This window comes from Zingiber officinale, chromosome 2A (assembly GCF_018446385.1).
Source record: "Zingiber officinale cultivar Zhangliang chromosome 2A, Zo_v1.1, whole genome shotgun sequence".
Classification (NCBI taxonomy): Eukaryota; Viridiplantae; Streptophyta; class Magnoliopsida; order Zingiberales; family Zingiberaceae; genus Zingiber; species Zingiber officinale.
In genome coordinates this window covers 177,727,356-177,750,758 of record NC_055988.1, presented here as the reverse complement: position 1 = coordinate 177,750,758, position 23,403 = coordinate 177,727,356, and the positions used below count along the sequence as shown (strand labels likewise).

The 23,403-nt window shown below is 38.5% G+C and overlaps 1 protein-coding gene across 1 annotated transcript; it reads left to right on the top strand.

The window, feature by feature from the left end:
* Window positions 1–15,801: 15,801 nt before the first annotated feature.
* LOC122044321 (pterocarpan synthase 1-like) lies at window positions 15,802–16,317 on the top strand. Its single transcript, XM_042604826.1, has one exon. It carries the CDS (start codon window positions 15,802–15,804, stop codon window positions 16,315–16,317), a length of 516 nt encoding a protein of 171 aa, XP_042460760.1.
* Window positions 16,318–23,403: the final 7,086 nt, after the last annotated feature.

The following is a 23,403-nucleotide window of genomic DNA, read 5'->3' as shown; positions in this document are numbered from 1 at the left end:
GGAGTACCTTGTCAATGTATGTACTCTGACTTAGGCCTAGCAATCTCTTAGATCTATCTCTATAGATCTGTATCCCTAGAATACGGGATGCCTCACCTAAGTCCTTCATTGAGAAGCAACTCCTTAGCCAGGTCTTGACAGACTGAAGCATAGGGATGTCCTTCCCAATGAGTAGTATGTCATCCACATACAATATGAGGAAGACAACTATATCCCCTACAACCTTCTTGTAGACACAAGGTTCATCTTCGTTCTTGATGAAACCAAACTGTTTGATTGCATCATCGAATCGAAGATTCCAGCTCCGAGAAGCTTGCTTTAGTCCATAAATGGACCTATGCAGCTTGCATACTCTACTAGTATGCTGTGGATCTACAAAACCCTCAAGTTGTGTCATGTACACATCCTCGAGCAGGTTTCCATTCAGAAACACGGTTTTGACATCCATCTGCCATATCTCATAGTCATGGTAGGCTGCAATAGCAAGCATGATCCGAATGGACTTAAACATCGCTACTGGAGAAAAGGTCTCATTATAGTCAATACCATGAATCTGCTTGAAACCTTTAGCTACCAAGCGACCCTTATAAATAAGTCCATCCATGTCAGTCTTTCTCTTAAAGACCCACTTCCACCCTATGGGTTTTACCCCTTCAGGTGGATCAACCAAAGTCCAAACTTGGTTGGTGTACATGGATTCCATCTCGGATCTCATGGCCTCTAGCCATTTCTCGGAATCTAGTCTCATCACAGCTTCCTGATAGGTGGTAGGCTCATCCTCTATGAGCACAATGTCATCATGGTCAGACAAGAGAAATGAGTATCTCTCAGGCTGACGACGTACCCTATCAGACCTGCGAAGAGGAATGTCTACTTGAACTGGTTGTTGTTCCTCAACTCCTTGTGGAACATCATCTACAACACTTTGTGGTTCCAGTTCAATTTCCATCGAGGCATTAGTGCTATTGTTCGCATCTTGAACTTCTTCAAGATCGAATGCGCTCCCACTAGTCTTTCTAGAAACAAAGTCCCTTTCTAGAAAGACCTCAGTCTTTGCCACAACTACCTTGTGCTGACTGGGAATGTAGAAGTAATATCCCTTAGTTTCCTTGGGATATCTAATAAAGTAGCACTTGTCAGATTTGGGTCCAACCTTGTCTGAGACTTGACGTCGAACGTAAACCTCACAACCCCAAATCCTCATGAAAGACACCTGGGCATCTCTCCCAGTCCATATCCTATATGGTGTCTTTATCACGGCCTTGGATGGAACTCGGTTGAGTATAAAAGCTGCCGTGTCTAGAGCATAGCCCCAAAGGTATGTCGGAAGATCTGTGTGACTCATCATCGATTGTACCATATCTAATAGGGTACGATTCCTCCTTTCGGATACACCATTCCACTGTGGTGTTCCAGGAGGAGTGAGTTGGGATAGAATCCCACAGTCAGCTAGATAGTCACGGAACTCATGGCTAAGGTATTCTCCACCTCGATCGGATCGAAGTATCTTAATACTCTTGCCAAGGTGGTTCTGTACTTCATTCTTGAATTCTTTGAACTTTTCAAAGGATTCAGACTTATGTGTCATCAAGTACACATAACCATATCTACTGAAATCATCAGTAAATGTGATGAAGTACCTGTAACTGCCTCTAGTAGCAACATTGAAAGGGCCACATACATCACTATGTATGAGTCCTAACAAATCAGTTGCTCTCTCGCTGTGCCCACTAAAGGGAGTCTTGGTCATCTTGCCTCGTAGGCATGACTCGCATACCTCATATGATTTAAAATCAAATGAGTCCAGCATACCATCCTTATGGAGCTGGGATAAGCGCTTGTCATTTATATGACCTAAGCGACAGTGCCAGAGGTAGGTTTGGTTCATGTCATTTGACTTGAACCTCTTGGTATTTATGTTATAGATAGGGCTCTCAAGGTCTAGAATATAGAGTCCGTTTATCAGAGGTGCACTACAATAGAACATATCGTTTAAATAGACGGAACAACATTTGTTCTTTATAGTAAACGAGAAACCTTTCTTGTCCAAACAAGAAACTGATATAATGTTCTTAGTTAATGCAAGCACATAACAACAATCGACTAACTCTAGTACAAGCCCAGAGGGCAGAGATAGAAAGTAAGTCCCTACAGCAACAGTAGCAACCCGTGCTCCATTGCCTACTCGTAGGTCCACCTCGCCCTTTGTCAATGCCCTGCTATTTCTCAGCGCCTGCACATCAGTACAAATGTGAGAAGCACATCCAGTATCTAATACCCATGATGTAGAAATAGATAGATTGACTTCTATAACATATATACCTGAAGTGGAAGTCTCACTTTGCTTCTTCTTAAGATCCTCCAAGTATACCTTGCAGTTCCTCTTCCAGTGCCCGGTCTGACCGCAGTGGAAGCAGGTAGCATCCTTGGCGACCCCTCCTTTAGGCTTCAGTGCCTTGCCTTTGCCCTTGGCTTGGGACTTTCCCTTGCCTTTGGGCTTGCCCTTGCCCTTATGTTTCTGAACCATCAGAACAGTGTTGGGCTTAGCCTTCTTAAGGTTTAGCTCAGCAGTTCTTAACATGCTAAGCAGCTCAGGCAGTGGCTTGTCAATCTCGTTCATATTGTAGTTTAGAATGAATTGACTGTAGCTATCCGGCAAGGATTGCAAGATTAGGTCAGTGGCTAGCTCTTGGCCAAGTGGGAACCCCAACCTTTGTAGGTTCTCTATGTACCCAATCATTTTGAGTACATATAGGCCTACAGGAGCCCCGTCGAAACAGTGCCCTTGAGATCTCAAATCTCTCATGCGTCGCTTGTCCTTGATATAGTTGACGAAGATGTTCAACCATATCGTAAGCGCTCATTAACTCGTGTTGCTTCTGAAGCTCAGAGTTCATGGTCGCGAGCATTAGACAGGACACATCTAATGCGTCATCTTGATGCTTCTTGAAAGCATCTCAGTCAGCTCGCGGGGCAGTGGCAGGAGGAGCCTCCGAAATGGGCTGCTCCAGAACGTACAGTTTACGTTCCTGAGTGAGAACTATTCTCAGGTTCCTGTACCACTCCAGAAAGTTTGCTCCGTTAAGCTTGTCCTTCTCAAGGACAGATCGCAGGGAGAAGGTGTTCGTATTTGACGTCATGGTTATCTACAACAGAATAAAAGCAGAAATAAATATCATATTCTTAATCATTTAATTAGGCCTTTAACTAAATGATGCTCCCACTGAATTCTATAATTCATGTGGGACAAGATCCACATCATACTAACCCTTGAGTTAGCTTTGGCTAATACGCCCAAGACTTAGTATGATCGGTAGGTAACGATTACCAATTACATCTCTATGCAACTCTTGTTTATAGGATGAAATCCGCATTTATATTAAAACTCGAGTTAGCTTTGGCTAATACGCCCGAGAATTAATATAAAAGTGATTTTGTCCTACCTTTCCAACCATTGGAAGAATGCCTATAGTTGTACTCGATCCAACCGAGTAAACTAGGAATAATCAATCTAATTGAGTTTGTACTCACCCATGCGTTGATAGGCGGGACCAAGATTGTCCCTCCGTACCCTACCAAGATAGTATGTGTTGCTCTGCTTTGGCAGATTCAACAACATCATGCGATCGAGGTAGTGGTAGGTATCACGGCATGGTAGGCATTTTGAGTTGTCGTGATTTAGATCTAATCTAAATGATGTTGTATCATATACACGAAATAGATCTAATCTAATCGATAGAGTGCATCTTGTACACGATGTAGATCTAATCTAATCGTAAGGGTGCATCTTGTGCACGATTTAGATCTAATCTTAATCGCTAGGCACTAATTAATTACTTAATTAAACATGCATCATATACACAAGTAATTAACTAAGTTTTGTGATTAGTCATGGCCCTACTACGATCTTCTCAAGCCAATGAGAAGACCGGATGGTCAACCTAAGGTCAACTTCTCAAGCGCCTTCCTTTTGACCACCTTATGTTGCTCGCGCCTTCCTCGTAACTCCGTCTCGAGTGGACCTTCCACAGCTCCAATTTTTTGTACATTACAATTTTGAAACTCGAGTTACATTCGAGTCTAAATCTAATTTACAACCAGAATAAAAGAAAGGCACGACGCGCAGGTCACGAAAAATAAAATAAAAATAAAATACAAGCACGCACATCACATAACCGCACGCAGGCCGTATTATGAATTACAACATAATTGTCCAATCGAATTGGGTCTTTGGGCCATGACTATCACAAAATTAATATATAATTCAAAATTATATATTTCTGTAATTTTTCTGTAATTTTTCATAATTTTACAGATTTTATGAGTAAATTTTTCCCGGCGGTCCCGATTAGCGATTTCGGGCGCAATCGCGGAGCAAATCCCCTTGTGCGGTTAGGGGCAGTACCCCTACCCGCGATCTAACCATCGCGAGTTGCTCCTAAGTGATCCAAGAGCACCTTATCCCGCTGTCCCAAAAAGATTTGGGTCGAAACGATGCCGTTTTGGGAAAAACTTCTCGATAGTTGAAGCCTACAAGTGTATAAACACTTGTGCTTCGCTTCTACGAGAAATATTACTCTAAAAACTATAAAAATCATAAATTTACAGAAATGTACAGAAGCTTTAATTTTTCATAAAAATCAAATTAAACTCGTACAAGCTTCGCACGTGGCTCTGATACCACTGTTGGATTTTTCGGGCCGCGAAAACCGCTTTTTCGCGTCGCGGAAACCCCGAATCACCCTAGCCAACGGATCTCGTGCGAAGAAAAATTTGAAAACATACGAGTACAAGTTACAAAACTTCTAGATCTACATGATGAAGATCTTTACCCATGTTGCGTGCCCTTTTGCGTATCCCGCTCGTCCTCGGTACGCCGGATCTCGAAGTTGTCAATGTAGACAACTCTCTACACGTATCCACATGAACACACTAGGTGGAGGTGACCAAAAAACCAAGGTGTGCTAGCACCTATGTGGTTCGGCCAAAGAAGGAGGAGAGGGAGAGCTTGAGAGGAAGAAGATGCAATAATACCACTTCAATGAAAAATGAATCCATTTCATTCAAAAATGTGGCCGGCCACTTCTCCATGTGTAACCCCAAATTAATTGAATTAATTGTAATTAATGTGAAGTCATTAAAGAGAATGGCTTTGTAACTTCCATGAGGTGGCACCCATGATGATGTGGAGTAACATCATTGGTCCACATCAATGCCAACTCACCAATGAGGTGGCATAAAGTCAAGTCAAACTTGACTTTTAATCTTTCTCTCAAGTCAAGTCAAACTTGACCAAATCTCTTCCATGGTTGATCTAATATAACCATTCGATTCAAGCCAACTTAATATAATGAATCTAATTCATTAAATTAAGTTGATTTAATGAGTCATAATCTAAATTAGACTCATTGAATACATGAATCCACTTGAGTCCAACTCAAGTTAGCCCAATTAGGATTACTCTTAATCCAATTTGATTCATCAAATGAATCTAATCCTCTTGGTTCATCATATGAACCTAATCTCCATCTAATTGTCCTTAGTGTGTGACCCTATAGGTTCTTGTAACGTTGGCAATGCCCTAAACCCATTTAGGAGCATAAGTAATGAGCGGTATCTAGCAACACATTATTACTACCCAAGTTACAAGAATGTCGAGATCCGACATCACCTTGTGACTACTAATTGTGACTCCTCACAAAATATGACAAGTGTCCTTCTATCCTAGACATCTAGATTGATCAATGTGAGGCATAGACCGTGTCATCCTCTGACCAATCTAAATCTTGAACTCCAAGTAGACTCACTAAATCAAATGAGCTCAATATCCTATATTGACTCATTTGGGTATGGCCATGCACTTCGTGGTCTCACTCTATCAAGAATACCGATGTCTCTCCCGTCATATAGGAGGGATAGATCTCATCTACATCACTCACATCCCTCTGCATAATTTGTTATATATCCAGTAATCGCCTTTATAGTCCACCCAGTTATGGGTGACGTTTGACGAAACCAAAGTACATAACTCCTTATGTAGGGATCTATGGTGACTTCAGGTCTAAGGACTAGTAGTCATACTAATAGCCACATGAGAAAGTATATGACACTCATATAACGATCCATGATACTTTCTCATGGCGGGTCATTCAGTATACATTCTCTAATGTATACCCATGTGTCAACTTGATATCTCTATATCCATGACTTGTGAGATCAAGTCATCGAGTTGACCTACATGCTAGTCTTATTGCATTAACATTGTCCCTAAATGTTAATACTCGACTAGGAATGATTAAGAGTAGTGTTCCCTATATCATCTCACTATCGATTCAACTAACCGATTGATATAGGTGAGAACCGTCTACTCAAGGACATTATTATATTTAGTTTATTTGGCACCAATACAAGTAAGTATAATAACCAAAATCCAAATGCCTTTATTTATATAAAATATGATACAATAAGTCCAAAATACAATCATCAAATGATTGGCTCTAGGCTCTAGCTAACAGGTTGCTACTCGGAAAACCTAACGGTTCAACTGTACAAAAATTTTGTACAAAGGTCTAAACATTTTCTTAGCTACCATGTGTTCTTTTAAATTAAACTTGGATCGCCTGCGGAACTTAACACGTTTGATCCTAAGTTTAATTTATATGTTCGTTTAGGTTTAGACTTGGATCTTCTGCAAAACTTAACACGTTTGATCCAAATCACGTAGGTCACGAAGACAATTAAATATCTATTTCCAAAATCGGCTTCCAGTACTGCATGACGAGGCACATGACCTTCTTGGATATGGGAGCAACCACCACCGACTAGACAAAGCCTTTTAAGGAAATTAAATATTTAACCTTCCCATAGTAACCCTAGGTTAACATCTAAGAACAATCAAATCACAAGGAAAAGAAAAAAAAAATCAAAAGAACACAATTTCGAAAACTAATTCGAAAAAACTAGAATCGCATGCCTCTTGTATTTGGTATTTCTACATGGAGATAAAACTAACATGATGCAGAAAACAATATTAGTTATACCTTTCTTAGTAGATAATGACCTCTTGATCTTCTACCGTATTCCTCTTCTAATCTCGGACGTTGTGTGGGCAACGATCTTCCGAGACGAGGACCACCTAGCACCTTCTTCTCCTTCCTTCAAGTTTCGGCCAAGCACAAAGCTTCCAAAGGATGAAGATCTTTTTCCACCAACCAAGCTCCAAGGGATGCAAGCTTTCTCTCCTTCTTCTCTAAGCTAAAATCCGGCCACCACTTGATCTCCAAGGAGGATGAGAGATTCAGCCACACCAAGGAGAGAAGAGAAAGGGAAGAGGCTGGCCACACCAAGGAAGAAAAGAGGGAGAAAAATAATAGAGGTTGTTACCACGAAGGCACCCAAAACCCCCTCTTTTATAATCCTTAGTTTTGGAAAATAAGGAAATCTAATTACAATAAAATTTCCTTAACTTTCCTTGACATGAATTAATTACGAAAAATTAAATAAAATTTCCTAATTACCCATGTCATGGTCGGCCACCTCATGGAAGAACAAATAAGACAATTTTCAATTAACCAATTAAAATTCCTTATTTGTCTCTGGAAATTTTAAAAAATAAAATTTTCCTTTAAAATCCCTTCATGGTTGATAAAAAGAAATTTCTATAATTTTAATTTTTCAACATGTGAATAATTTATAAAGAAAAAAAAATAAAATATCCTTTCAATCTACAAATAAGGAAAGAAATTTAATCTCTTTTCTTAATCTTTTGTAGAAACTTATAAAAGAGATATTTTAATTTTTAATCTCTCCAATAAATTATATCTTCCACATAAGAAAATTTTAAAATTAAAATTCTTTTCTAATTTAATAGGGTCGGCCACCTAAGCTTGGGTTCATGCTAGGGCCGACCACCCATGGATCAAGGCTTGGCCGGCCCTAGCTTGGTCCGCAAACTAGCTTGGCCGGCCCCTACAACACGGGTATGAAGGTGGGTATAGGTGTGTATAGTACTCTATAAATAAGAGGCTATGATAGGGACCGAGAGGAGGAATTGGTTTTGGTCTCCCGATAAAATTAAGCATCCCGTGTTCGCCCCGAACACACAACTTAATTTTATCAATAATAATTCATTCCACTAGAGAACTATTATTGAACTACCGCACCAATCCCAAATTACATTTTTTGGGCTCCTTCTTATTATGAGTGTGTTAGTCTCCCTGTGTTTAAGATATCGAATGCCCACTAATTAAGTGAGTTACTGACAACTCATTTAATTAATATCTTAGTCCAAGAGTAGTACCACTCAACCTTATCGTCATGTCGGACTAAGTCCACCTGCAGGGTTTAACATGGCAATCCTTATGAGCTCCTCTTGGGGACATTATCAACCTAGATCACTAGGACACAGTTTCTTTCTATAATCAACAACACACGCTATAAGTGATATCATTTCTCAACTCATCGGACTTATTGATTTATCGAACTAAATCTCACCCATTGATAAATTAAAGAAATAAATATCAAATATATGTGCTTGTTATTATATTAGGATTAAGAGCACACACTTCCATAATAACTAAGATCTTGTTCCTTTATAAAGTCAATATAAAAGAAACGACCTCTGATGGTCCTACTCAATACACTCTAAGTGTACTAGTGTAATTATATAGTTAAGATAAACTAATACCTAATTACACTACGACCTTCCAATGGTTTGTTCCTTTCCATTTTGGTCGTGAGCTACTGTTTATAATTTATAAGGTACTGATAACATTATTTTCTGTATGTGACACCACATACTATGTTATCTACAATATAAATTAATTGAACAAATACAAACAAATGTAGATAATTTTGACCAAATGTGATTCTTTATTCAAAATAAATGTCTACAAAAGCTTAGGCTTTCAGTATACACTCTAACACTTTATTTCCAGTCAACTTTCATCAGAAAGGTTCTTCGGTGAAAGATTTGTTCATTATCATTATCGTTGTCGAAGCAAGCCCCACCGCTCTCCGGAGTTAGGGGTTCTTTCTTCGGACCCTTGTGTGACGGCAAGGGTAGTCCTTGGAATTAAAAGTTGAGTATGGATTGTGGAGTGGTAACTTAGTTTTATTCATGTTTATTAATTGTGGTTAAATACTTGTATTGGATTTGATTTTCCGTGTTTGAATTGCACGTACTATGCTTAAATAGTTTCATGCACATAACGTGTTTGATGAATTGTTTCAACCATTAGTTAAGTTTAATTTGATGCATTTTAGCTTGTTTAATTCTTGTTTTGTCTCGTTCTTCCAATTTATTTAAGTTCTAGTTTTGATTAAATGCCATTAGGATAGATTAACTTAGGTTTTATTACATGTTATAGGTTTCGTTCCATGTTTAGTTTCATTACTACTTTACTTCATTTTGCCTTTTATTTTCTACAATTGTAGTTAAGTTAGACTTAGCTTTTATTACTTGCATTGTCTTTCATTTACCATATTATGTTTCATTTAATATTTTGTTATTTTATTCCTTAGTTTAATTCCATTGATGGTGAAATCCTGGCATAGAGTGACAATGCATTGTGAGATTACTATTAATGGGTAGATAGGATGTTTATTTTGTTAGGGTAAATTTCATACTTGTTCTACTATCTCTTATGTTAGATTTAAAATCAAAATTCAAAACCCCCATTTCCATATTAAAAATCTAAAAACATAAATAACCCACAATCCTATATTACCATCCTATCATTATATTCGTTAGGAGACAACCTAAGTCATTTATATACTGCATTAGTGTAGTTAGAGGGGTTCAATACTTAAATTCTTTTGATATCGTTTTACGACAAAAATGATCTTATCAACGACCCGTGCTTCTTCGACATTGATGAATTTGGTAGCCCTGTCTAGCAGATAATCGAAATTCCTGAGCGACCTCCTCACTAAGGAGATGAAAAAGTCATTATTGCTGAGCCCCTGAGAAAAGGCGCACATCAGAATCTCAGTAGTGGTGGAAGGGGCATTCATTGCTACTTGATTGTATTTTTTTTAATGTGGACTCTCAGTGATTCCTTGCGCCCTGTTTAAGAAAAGACTCAAGGGAGTCTTCTGATAACCTCGGCTACTGGCAAAGTGGTGAAGAAAGGATTTGCGGAAGTCCTTGAAACTATAAATAGATTCAACTATAGCCGCTTAAACCACCTTTGCGTCAAGCCACCAAATATGGTAAAGAACATTCGGTATTTTACTCCATCGGTAAATTAATGGAGAAGAGCAACGTGCTCAAATTTAAGGAGATGATTCTCAGAGTCAGTTGACCCTGAGTATTCCCCTATCGCCAAAGTTTGATAATGCTTTGGCAGCTTGTCATCTAGGACCTTTTGAGAGAAAAGGATGCTAATGTCTTCGGGGGACCTGCACCTTACTGGAGCTTTTCCCTTTCATCTCTCTCGGGCAGGCGCTTCTCCCGAGGATTCCTAGTGCCATCCTTCCTGGACCAAGTGCTCAGGCAGCGTGCAAAAAAGCACATGATGGTGGGGAGTAAGTGAGTGAGACGCTTGCGACAGATGATCCGGGCCTTCCTCCCAAGCTCCTTTCTCCCTCTGGTGGGATGTTGTTGATGCCCTAGGATTAGGTGGAGGCAGAGTACCACCAGTGGCTCCTTGTTGTTGTTGTTATTGCAGTAATCTTTGTGCTCGGGCGTGGATGACTAGATCTAGGTCTTCTTATGTCAAAGTAATAGTAGTGAGTCTTCTAACTCCCTCCATCTCTAATCCTCAGATTCAAGTGAAAGTTTCCACAGACGACGTCAAATTTTATCCTGTCTGAAAACTACAGAGATAACGCGTTGGATACGGTGGATCGATGGTTGACTGACAGAAGACCTTTTCCTCTGAGAAGAAGTTTCCTTCTGATCCTGTGCACATGGAAATGATCTAACAAAACATCAGTACTTAAAAACCAGGAGGAAGTCCCTAGCGAAGGTCCTTTGACGCTCAAATTAGTATAAGCCTAAGCAAGTGGATGAAGAACAATAGTAGATGCGGTTGGGACCGTTGGCCAACTAGAAAGAGGTGAATAGCCCCTCTAAAAATATAAAACAAAAAAAAACTTTTCTTGAACTTAAAAGAACACTTGCATAAACATAGAATAGATAATGAACTAAAAAGAAAGAGGCATTGAAATTTACTTGGTTACAACCGAAGAGGTTGTTAATCCAAGGAAGTGAAACACACTAAATTCTCCTTCAAGCGGAGAAGCCTCTTTACAACAATAAAAGCTAAGAAAGGAAGAAGTTAAACAAAATAGAAAGACGCACAAGTGTTGTTTCAGTAATTGCTTGTTGTTTTTCAGCCACTAGACCAAGGTTGTATTTATAGCCTTGGTCGGGGCACCTGGAAGGGTTTTAGGTACCTAAAGGGAATAAAACTTTATCTCCTTCGCAATGGATCATGGGCAAACGTGATCTAGATAAAATTCGATTCCGAGCGCCCGGAAGGGTTCCGGGCGCTCGGAGTCTGGGCCTTCTGCTCTGGTTTCGCTCGTCTTGGTCCGGGTCTTCCACTCTGGCTCCGCTCGCTTAGGTGATTTCGACCATCCGGAATAGGGCTCACCTGAACCCAATTTCCGACCTTATCCTTTTACCTACATGTATATCTCTTTTATCGTTTATAGTTTTTGTTATCATTGAGGTTAATGAAAAAATATGCTATTACAAGTGGTCGGCTGACAGGGGGACAAGATGGTCCCTAAAGAAGGTTCCAAAAGAATATTCTTTGACATATTGTTGTTATTATGATAGGTTGTTAAGATATTATCTACTGAATATCTCAGTTGGTCCTTAAGCCGACTGCTTGATTTGGATGTTTGATTGTGTTTTCGGCCGATCCTTAAGCTGGCCGCCTAATTGGGATGTTCGGTTGCGTTCTTGGTCAGTCCTTAAGCCAGCCGCCTGATTGGGATGTTCGGTTGCATTCTGCATTATCTGCTCTGTTGTGTATTATACTGCATGTATCTTGGTCGGCCATTAAGGTCGGTCGCCTATATACCTGCCTTGGTCATTGAGCCGCTCGGCTATATTCTGCATAGTCTTGAGATATTCATTTGGAGAATGATATAATGCTTTAATCATGTTAAGAATTTGCTTGAGAAATAATATAGCACCCTATGCTCTTGGGAAGTCCTGATAACCTATGCTTTGCTAGAATTTCGTCCGGGTGGTAATATAAGGATAAGTGTTGCAGGCCCAGTCGTCCTTCTACCCTATTGGGCATATAATGGGCTACCAAGAGAAACGTAGATACGTTCTGAGAGGTTTGGTCAGTATGTTAACTGAGCTACATCATATCTTTTCCCGACCAATTTTCTGTACAGCCAAGGCATATAAACTTGTCTAATTGTATGATCGAATGGATACACATACACATTGTTGCCTGGAAATTAATTAGGATGACTGGCAATCAGGGTCACCCGGACATGTACATGAGGGCTCATACGAAGTAAGGAGTTTAATTTTCCCCTTGACTATACCTATGATTGATCTGTTGTGTAGTGAGTCAGTCATTTTGGTCGGCCCGTGGAGCCAGCCGACTTTAATCTTGGTCGCCTTAAGATTTGACAGCCCTTAAGGCACTAAACTCCTCGGTTCGCTCGGCTTAAGGGCTGACAGTCTCTCCTAGTTGACCGTCTCTTCCCGACCCGCTTATAATTCGATTTGATTGAATTTAAGAACTTTAATATTGGATGATTAATCAAAATCAAATGAGATATAATTACCATATCATCTTGATTTTTACTATCTGACTATCACGTTAATCCTAACTATCATGTTATCTTCTTGTCCACCTGTCATAATCCGTGTAAGAGGTCATAAAGGTCGGAATATCATTTTATAATCGTAAAATGTTTCATTCATCCTGAACATATACATATTCTATACCTTCGAGGCCGTTATTCTATTAGACAAGTTTAAAAAAAATTGGAAAAGATATGTCAATAATTTTGAAACTCTCATGGACAACTTTTAAAATAAAGTAACTGTTGATAATTTTGAGAGTATGAAAATCGAAACTAAGTAAAGATAAAATAATACGGTAATCACTCACAGTGATCTCCCGAAGAACCGCAACCGAAGACGTCGGTCGATGAAGAGATTGTCGCTGTCAGAAGCACGATCACAGAGCAAAACAATACTGTTTTTAGGCAAGCGTTTTGGTTGGTATGATGTGGATCTTTAACAAGATCCACATTAGTATGATGTGCTATTATATCATATCAACTAATGGAATTTATCGTTATTGTTATCAATATTTCTCAAATCTAAATATCAATAAAATGTAAATTTCTCCTAAATTCTCATTACTGAGTGTTCATAATAAACTTAACTAATTAATAAATATTGTGTACACTTATGCTATGTGTATTCTAAAGTACGGATAAGTAAAGGAAAGAAATTTATGATAAAAAATTATTTTTGGAGGAAGAGAAGAGAAAGGATGAAGAAATCTTTTCCTTTGTATGTTTATTTATCTTGATAGAGAAAGAAGGATACATGCAATGTAATTTTATAAATAAAAAAGGACACATACATCATTTTTTTAGATACATAGTGTATTTTTGTGAGTTAAAAGGGTACATACGTCATTTTTGGGTATATGGTGTAATTTTGTAAATAAAAAAGGGTACATGCGTCATTTTTTTTCAATGGCTATTTTCTGTCCGACTTTGAGATGATCAATTTTGTCTCCAAAACTATCCATTAATGGATTATGTTTCTATTCTATCTAAAAATTTTAATAAAGTAAACGACGAAAACTTTTCCACTACAGAAATTTTTCCTTAATTTTAATTTTCACTTTCCCAAATAAACTGACCATTAGCGTGATGACCCCCCTAATGGCTAGGAGGAAGGTTTGAAGAACCGCAACAGGTGACAAACACATATATAGCAAAAATTCTATAGGCGATGAAATCCTATATATCGAACCTTACCTGATTTGGGCATACTACCATGGGTGTCATGCTGTGGTGGCGAGCTACACAACAATCTAGCATTCACTTGGCTCAAGGACATTTTTCTTGTATAGTAAGTTCGGAATTAATTTCGTTTCAGAAGTGAAGTGTCTTATATTGAGAGGATGCTTGTTCAAATCCAGACTCATATTTATCATTTCATAATTTCATAGACATCTAATGCATCAAACTTTCATATAACTTTCTTAGTTTCAATATATTTTTACCGTTCTTAGAAGAAAAAACACTAAGCTCCGTTGATGTTATCAAAGAATACATAGTTAATAATTATCTATTTTTACATCTTTTGCTTATTCATATCAATCGTCATCTCGTGTAAAAGCACGTTTTCCTCAAACCCTTTTAGTTGTATTAATATTGATAAGAGTCACTTTAACAACTTGACACTAAATAGTTAAGTGAGACGGGGACACATTATGACAAAGATGCATCCTTCCATCATGTAAGCCTCATCGCGTGCAATTCAATTATCTAAAAAAAAAACTCTTAATTCATATTTATATTTATAACGTACTACTTCCCACCGACCACACTAAGTGTACAAGTTAACTAGAATTATATATATATATAGAGAGAGAGAGCGAATTGATATGTTAAGCGACTCTTCATGTACGACCGTGATCGAAATCTGACATGGACTATATAACGTAGCCAAAATTTAATTTTTTTAGTCACTGTCTCTCATCTACATGCAACAACTTTTCTCTCTTTCCACTTAAATTAAAATAAACAACATTTCTCTCTCATATGATTGCATGTAATAATCACTGTAGTGCTGATTTTTAAAAGTGGTGAGGCTGCTGTAATGTTGTAACAGCTACTACACAATAACCGCTACATGTTATAGCATCTACTATGTAATAACTGCTACAATGTATAGCCATTATTGTATAGCTACTGCGTTGTATCAGCTATGTATTGCAACTACAACAACGTGCAACAGTTATTGTGTAAATACTACGTTGTAGCAACTACTGCACCGTTGTAGCAGTTGTTACACTGTTATAACAACTACTGTATGGTTGTAGTAGTTACTATATAGTAACTGCTACAAGTTGTAGCAGCTACTGCATAATAACTGTTACAAGTTATAACAGTTATTGCATAATAATTGCTACAAGTTATAACAGTTACTGCATAGTAACTATTATAAGTTGTAGTAGCTACTGCTAGCAGCTACTGAACAGTTGTAGCAGCTACTGCACAATTATAGCAGTTACTACATAGTAACTGTTACAAGTTGTAGCAGTTACTGTATAGCAACTGCTATAAGTTGTAGTACCTACTGCATAGTAGTAACTACAACGTTGTTATATCAGTACGACAATGTGATTGTTGAATGTAATAATAGGATAGAGAAAATAAAATTTTATTTTAATTTAAATGAAAAGAGAGAAAAAGCTATTGTACATAGATGAGAGAGAAAGATTAAAAATATTAAATTTTGGCTACTTTAGTTAACTGGTCATGTCAAATTTCGCTCACGATTGTGAATGAAGAATCGCTTAGCATATCAATTAGTGTGTGTTTTGATAGTCCGAACTCACACACACTTCAATTATTACTTCAAACTTTATCCTTTCAACTTTCCAACGCATTCATTCATTCAGATATGTATTTAATAATGTCCCATAGGAAAAAGTTAACATATTATATGACCATAAAAACCTCCTTCTCACACGAACTATGCGTGTGCGTGGATGTATATAACCACACCTCTCCTCCGGTATCAATCATCTCATCTCCTAATTCTCTACTAGTGCATATTGATAAGTACTAGATATGGCTTATTATTCTTCATTCAAGCCTTCGCTCCTATTTCTGATCTGTTTCTTTATCGCCACCTCTCAGGCGAGAGACTCCATCGCCACTCACCGCCTCCATTTCTTTATCCACGAGAACGGTAACAACCCCAACCCCACTGCTATCGCCGTCGTCAACTCTACTACCAGCAACTCGGGCGGCTTCGGCAGCATTGTGGTTTTCGACGACGAAGTAAGAGAAGGCTCCAGTGCCGACTCCAAGATTATCGGACGAGCCCAAGGCATAGCTCCGGAGGTGTCGCGTAGCCAGCGGGCTTGGCTCGGCCTGCTCAGCATCGTCTTTTTGGATGGAAAGTACAATGGCAGCTCGCTCATGTTGATGGATCGGGCGACCCTCGAGGGAGCCAACGAGCGAATCATCATCGGCGGCACTGGAAGATTTCGGTTGGCAAGGGGCTACACCATCAATACATTGCTGAGTGACACTCCGGCAGGACACTTTATCATCGAGTGCGATGCTTATATCATGCATTGATTATGCCTCTCTTAGCTTGTTTGTTGTTCACAATAAAGCCAAGTGTGTTGGTGTGGTGGCTATTTCAATTTCTTTTCTTAGGATCAGCTAGCGAGCGTCTTTACGTTATTTAATTATTAATAATAAGATGGATTGATTGGCTATAAAAGCGATTTTTTTAAAAAAGAAATCCGTCCATGCTTATGTCAAATTTGAAATGTAAAAATTAAATCACTTGTCTAATTAAAATATGTGTGATGCCGGGGAAACTTCCACTTCACCTCTTACATAGTCATAAAAAGTCAATAGCATAGTCGGAGGTCAAAATCACCTCTTACATAGTCATAAAAGGTCAATAGCTTAGTCGGAGGTCAAAATCAAGATAAGTCAACAAGACCATCCCTCACTCAACATACCCGAGATGAATGGCTTCATCTTTTGGCTCCTAATTAGCCCTGAGGCAATGGCTCCATCGATTCAACACCATTAGCTCAGTCAGATTGAATCCGATCTATCAATTCGATCATCCTGCTCAGTCATCTATTGATCTGATCCTCCTGCCTAGTCGGATGACCCAATGTCCTATTTTACTCTAGTTGGTCTTACCGATTTAACGCTCCTTTCTACCCTATCAAATCAACACTCCATCATTTTATGACTGTCTTTTGGCACAATTATTTTAAATATTGTTTGACGAGGGAAGACTTCAATTATAAATATTGTTCGAGGAGGATTATCATGGTAGAGCTAGGGATTAAGATGTCAAGGCCTAAAAACAGAATAAAAGATGGTGTTATTAAGTATTAATTATGGATTAAAGCATTAACGAGATTTTTTTTGTGTTTATTAAAAAAAATACATAGTTAAGGAGATTTTTTTTTTGTGTTTATCAAAAAGATTGGTGAAGTCGTAATTCAAAAAAATATTTTTCTCACCTCCTACCTATTGTAACGGTCATTATAAATTTATCTCCATGTAAAGAACCTAAATAACCTACGGATAAGTTATAAAAAAACATCTAAAATAAATATTAATGGGGTGATAAAAAGGGGTCCTACTAAAGAAGGGTGAGAGGAGGAAAACGTCTGCTGACATGGAGATCAAGATCAAAAGAGGGTCAAAGGTCTTGGGCGACTGACTGGACCGAACAAATGGGAGCCCTGGTCGGCCGAGCGAGGGTGCTAAAAGGACACTTTTTGGTAGCGACGACTATAATTAAGAGGTAAGTAGTAAGCAATGAGCTTCCAATCCTAATCGATCAGGATTTACAATCGGTCAGACGAAAGTAACTACTACCAATCGTGAAGCGGAGAAGGGGACAAGTCAGCAGCTCCGAGCCGCATAGCCGAACGGGAATAGCCAATCCGAGCGGGAGCCAGTCGGCCAATGGTGGGGCTCATCTACATATCTCATTGTACATTTTTGGAAACTTGTGTCATTGACAATAGAATATGTTTCACAGGTAAATCGTATTTTAGAAACTTATAGCATATCACATTAGGGATTTGCATGCTCATTTAAGAAAAGATGTTAGAGATACTTTTTGACTTGCCTTTTCTTAAGATATTTTGGAAAAACGTGCATACACTTTGTGATGTGTGCACAAATACTACATTGACACTATAAAAACAGTTCCCATCTACAGATAGAGATATATATAATTTTGTTATTTCACACGCTCTAGCTATAGTTTTATACTATTTTATTTATGAGGATCATTAACTTAAATGTTAGAGGATTAACATCGGAAATCTTTTCTCGATCCGACACTAACGCTATTTATATTAGAGGACTGTATGAAATCTTCACTTCTTTCACCTGCTAATTACATTCTTAATTTATCATCTTTTTCACTTCCGGATACGATGAAATATAATTATCTTACCATAATATGCATCGTCATCTCATATAAAAGCACGTTACCCGAATCCTTTTAGTTGTCCAGGCGTGCACACATTATTATGGCAAAAACACATCCTTCCATCATGTAAGCCTCATCGATTACGTGCAACTGAAATATCTTTTTTTTTTTTTTTTTTTAAAAAAAAAGGGCCACTGCTTCATTTGACGGATCACACCTTCGGCCCAACTATTTTAAATATTATTTGAGGAGCGAAGACTTCAATTATAAATATTGTTGAAGGAGGATTATCTCTAGAGGAATTGAGACGTCAATGCTTAGAAAAAGAATAAAAGATGGCGTTATTAAGCATTATGAATTATGGATTATGAATTGTGCATGGATTCAAAGCATTAAGGAGAATTTTTTTGTGTTTATAAAAGAAAAGTTACATTGTTATGGAGATAATTTTTGTGTTTATCAAAAAGATTGGTCGAGTAGTAATTCTAACACTTCAGTTCTAACTAGTTAGACTTTACTAATTTTGTAAGTAACCACTCGTGGGGAAAAAATCATCATGGAAAAAAAAAAAATTCTTCCATGATTTAGCTGATCGATTGAAGGCTAGGTAGAAATCCATTCGAGAAATAGATTCCCAACACATCTAAGCATTCTATTATTTCTTGAATGGATTTCTACATAGCATTCAATATAGAACAAGGCATCTTAATACAAGGATTTGCATAAAGACGGCTGGTCTTATAGGTCGACCAAGACATACTCAGGCGACATCATAATCAGTCGGCCAAGATAGCCCAAGCTAGAGTTGAACCCAAGACCTCTTACATGAGATTAGTTTAAGTTGCCAATAGGGTGGTGGTAAAGCATCACATTAGTAATATGAAACAATTCCTTATAAGCAGATTCTTGGAGGAAGAGATGCTTCAACTTCCACTAAGTATAAAAGGTGAGGGATGAGATTAAAACCTAAATCTCTTCATTTTCTCTTCTCCCCAAACCTAGCCGAATTCTTCCCTTCTTCTTTACAAGTTCGGCCAAGAACCCTAGGGTTCCACGTTTTAAAGATTTTCAAGGGGGAAAAATCTAAGAGAAGGGTTTTCCTAAGGAAGTGGTACGCGTGTAAAGGTCCAGTTGGAGAGGTTGTTCTCCCTAAACCTTAAGGGTGTAAAAGTAAGAAATAGCAAAAGGATGTAAGTATCTCTCACCTGCAGTATGAGTTGTTACGTTATGCATGTGAAAAGACCCTTTTGTGGTAGTTAATGTAGATTATGCATGTTAAAGGAATTATATGCTATGATATGTTATGCACATGCTATGATATGAAAGATGTCCTCTAAGTTTTGGGACTAAGAGCATATGTAGAGGGTCTTGAATGGCTTCCCATCTAGTTTGGGACTAAGAAGCATAAATTCAAGGGCTCTAAAGTGCTTCCCTACAAGTACGGGGTTAAAGTGCACACCAGGTGTTTGTCTAAATAATAAATTAGTGCAAGAATAAGAAAGAAGTATTAAAAGAAAGTATTTTACTTTGAAGTGGCATATACTGGACCAAGGTCCATGGGATGGGCTCCTAGATTGCCCTAGGCATAAGTTCGCCTAGTAGTACCTTAATGGGTTCGGAATTAGCTACCTCGGATCTTATTAAGGATGCGCACAAAGTGGTACATTGTCGGGCCCAAAGAAGTTCATTATTATTTTCACTAGTATGTATTATAAAGTTTCCAAGTTCATTGGTTTGTTAAAGTAAAATCATCATTAAGTGGAGAACTTGAGTTATAAAGTGTAGCACTGATGAACTCTATGATATGCCAAGATTTCTGTTTTCATTACCTTACTAGCATGGTTGAAGTTGATGATTTGCACTATAAACCTGTTTTAAAAATACATATCATGTGCATATTTACAAAGCATGAGTTTTAGCATGAACTATACTCAAGTGCATGCTTGGTTGTTTTCTTTCCAAGCAGTTTTAAAAAGCGTGTTCTCTTAAATACATGGTTTTGTGAGTAGATGGTACTAACTAAGAGTTTGCTTATAGATTTACATTTCCTTATACTACATATAAAGGTAAAGGGAAGCTCGAGTAAGGAGTGGGTAGCAGGAGCAATGTTTGCCGGTGTGTGTGACGGAACAATGAAAAGTGATCTTGGAACTTGCTAGTACTTGAAAATGCTAGATTTTGGTATTGATGGATCTAGTTTTTCATTTTCTCTTAGCATAAACATACTATTGGAGTATTGTGTATGAAGAATGTTCAGTAATTAGTAATTAGTAATTAGTAATTAGTTGTCAAAGTCTCCTCATAAAGTAATGGGATAGATTGATAAGCCAAGAAAGGAGTACAAGGGGAGAATCACTCCCTTTGGGGGTGCAGGGGGTGACCCCCACACGGCCCGTGACATGGTCGTGTGGAGTCACACGGCCCCAACTCTCTCCCTCTCGGCCAAAGTTACACGGCCGTGTGCCACACACGGCCATGCGAGGCTTAGCCTCTGGAAATGTTACACGGCCGTGTGCCACACACGGCCATGTGAGGCTTAGCTTCGGGAAAAGTTACACGGTCGTGTGCCACACACGACCATGCAAGGCTTAGCCTCTGGAAAAGTTACACGGCCGTGTGTCACACACGGCCATGCGAGGCTTAGCATCAGGAAAAGTTACACAGACATGTGCCACACACAGCCATGTGAGGCTTAGCCTCTGGAAAAGTTACACAGTCGTGTGCCACACACGGCCATTCAAGGCTTAGCCTCTGCAAAAGTCACATGGCCATGTGCCACACACGGCCATGTAAGGTTTAGTCTATGCAAAAGTCCCATGGCCATGTGCCACACACGGCCATGTAAGGTTTAGTCACTGCAAAAGTCACATGGCCATGTGCCACACACGGCCATGTAAAGTTTAGTCTATGCAAAAGTCCCATGGTCATGTGTCATACACGGTCATGTAAGGTTTAGCTTCTAGAAAGGTTACACGGTCGTGTGCCACACAAGTTTAGACTAGATTTCTGAATCGAGCGAAGTGCAAATAACAAGGTCTAAAATAAACAAAGATAAAAGTAATGTTCGTGCCCTAAGTTAGGGTATGAGAAAGGCGGTCGTTACATCAGTTGGATTGTTATAAAGAGCTTGTGAATGTCCTCAGCATCTCCATCACCAAGTCTCAACCTTCTTCTCTTCTCGATAAAATTTCTACAATCTTTAGGAAGACATCCTAAATTCTCAGGTCCACCAACTTGAACTTCTAGTAGCCTAATATTCTTGCATGGCCTTAGGCCTACAATTTCTTTAGCTTCTAATTGTCTCCTCATGTTCATTGACAAAGACCTATATCTTGGCATTAAAATTGACATTTCAGGATTGAGATCATGGTTGTGGTTTATGCATATTTTTGAAACCACCCAACACCCATTTACTTCCTTGATTATATTAATTCTAGCTGGGCAATCTATTCCCCTTAACGAAATTCCAAACTATCGTTTTCTACCCCTATCACAAATAATCACTACATACTTATCTTCTCCACTAATCTTGTGAGTTGCTCTTTTCACAATGCTAAAGTCTTTGAGTCGAGCATGTTCTTGATAAGTTGTGAACATACTATCAATACTATCAAATATCATATTAGGCGAAGATCCGACTTCAATATTTAAATTATTCGAAAATCCTTCCACAATCTGGGTACTGTCGACTTCGTTTGAGTTGGATTAGTGTTCATTCTATGAATTTTTCTTGAAAAAGCTTTCATCATCAGAACTAAAAATTTTTATCATCAAAGAATCCTTATTTCTAAAGTTTTCGATCTCTATAGTTTTTATATAGAAAAAGAAGAATAGAATTGATGTTGTGATTTTTAAGTTTAAGATCAATTTTATTTCTAAACTAATTAAAGTCATCATCGAAAAAAGTAGTATAATTAAGAACTAATTATTAATTTTTATGAGTAAATATCATTAACAGTTCCCAATAAATTTTCTAATCAGTTTCAAGTTCCCAATAAATATTCCAGCTAGTTTTAAGTTCTATAAAAAAAGTAGATAATTAATAATTTAATTAAGGGTTGTAAGTACCCTGTGGTAGTTTTGATGTGATCAACCAAGTCAAGTTAGGTCCTGTTGTCTTTTGATACATTTTTCTAAGTGTGCAGAAACTTAGAAGCACAGGAAATCAAGCAAAAGACGTAGTTAGCGAGAAGGACGACACAGAAGAGAGTCGATGGGCTCGGTGCGTCCGAAGGACGAGGTGCTGAGGAAGAGTATGTTGGCGGATGAGAAGGAGGCTTGCGGCATTTCTGAGGGACGAGAAGCCGGAGCAAAAGATTGCTCGAGAATGTTAGAAAATAGGTTTGGGTGAGCCCTATTCCGGATGGTCAAAATCACCCAAGCGAGCAGAACCGAAGCGGAAGAACTGAACAGAAAGTCAATTGGAAGTTGACTATGCTTCGGACGCCCAGACCTAGTCCGAGCACCTGGATCACTTGGGCCAGCCAGGGCACGCCTGGTGCGTGCCCTGGATGAGGGTTGGTTCAGCTCGGTCCGGGCGCCCGGATCAGGTCCAGGCATACCAGAAAACTTTTCTTTTGCCGAGCTGTCATGATCCGTTACGTCATGGATAAAATTTCATTCATCCCAGGTGCCCGAAACCCTTTCAGGCGCCCAGATCAACGCTATAAATACAACCCTAACTCAGCAGTTAAACAATAACACTTGTAAATGATTTCTTTGTCAGTTCTACTACTTTATGAGCTGTCAACACGGTAAGAGGTTTCTCTGCCTAAAGGAAATTTTGATAGTGAGTTTCAATTGTCTTGGATTAACAATCCTCTGATTACAAACCAAGTCATTTCTTCAGCGTCTCTATAGTTAATTTATTTATTATTTCTTTTTCTTACAAGTATTTGTTTTAATAAAGTATAAGTTTCGAGGAAGGTATTTTATTTATTTTTATTGTCTAGGGAAATTCACCCTCCTCTTAATGGCTACAAGGGGCCATCAATTGGTATTAGAGTGATGTCACTTCAGAAGGATTAACCGTCAATTGAAGCACTTGAGATGACCGGACTGAGCATCTACCCGCCTAAGTTTAAGGGGGATTTCGCAATTTGGAAAGAAATGTGGACGTATTCTTCAAAATGGACTTTGATTTATTATTAATTTTGAAATATGATTTTGTAGCACCGAAGGACAAAGAAGAACATCAATGGACCAAGAAGGGGAAAACAGACTTCGTAGCAAATGGACGAACCGAA

Bases quoted from the DNA above. Each gene is read 5' to 3' on its own strand.
- LOC122044321 (XM_042604826.1), top strand. From the start codon at position 15,802: ATGGCTTATTATTCTTCATTCAAGCCTTCGCTCCTATTTCTGATCTGT.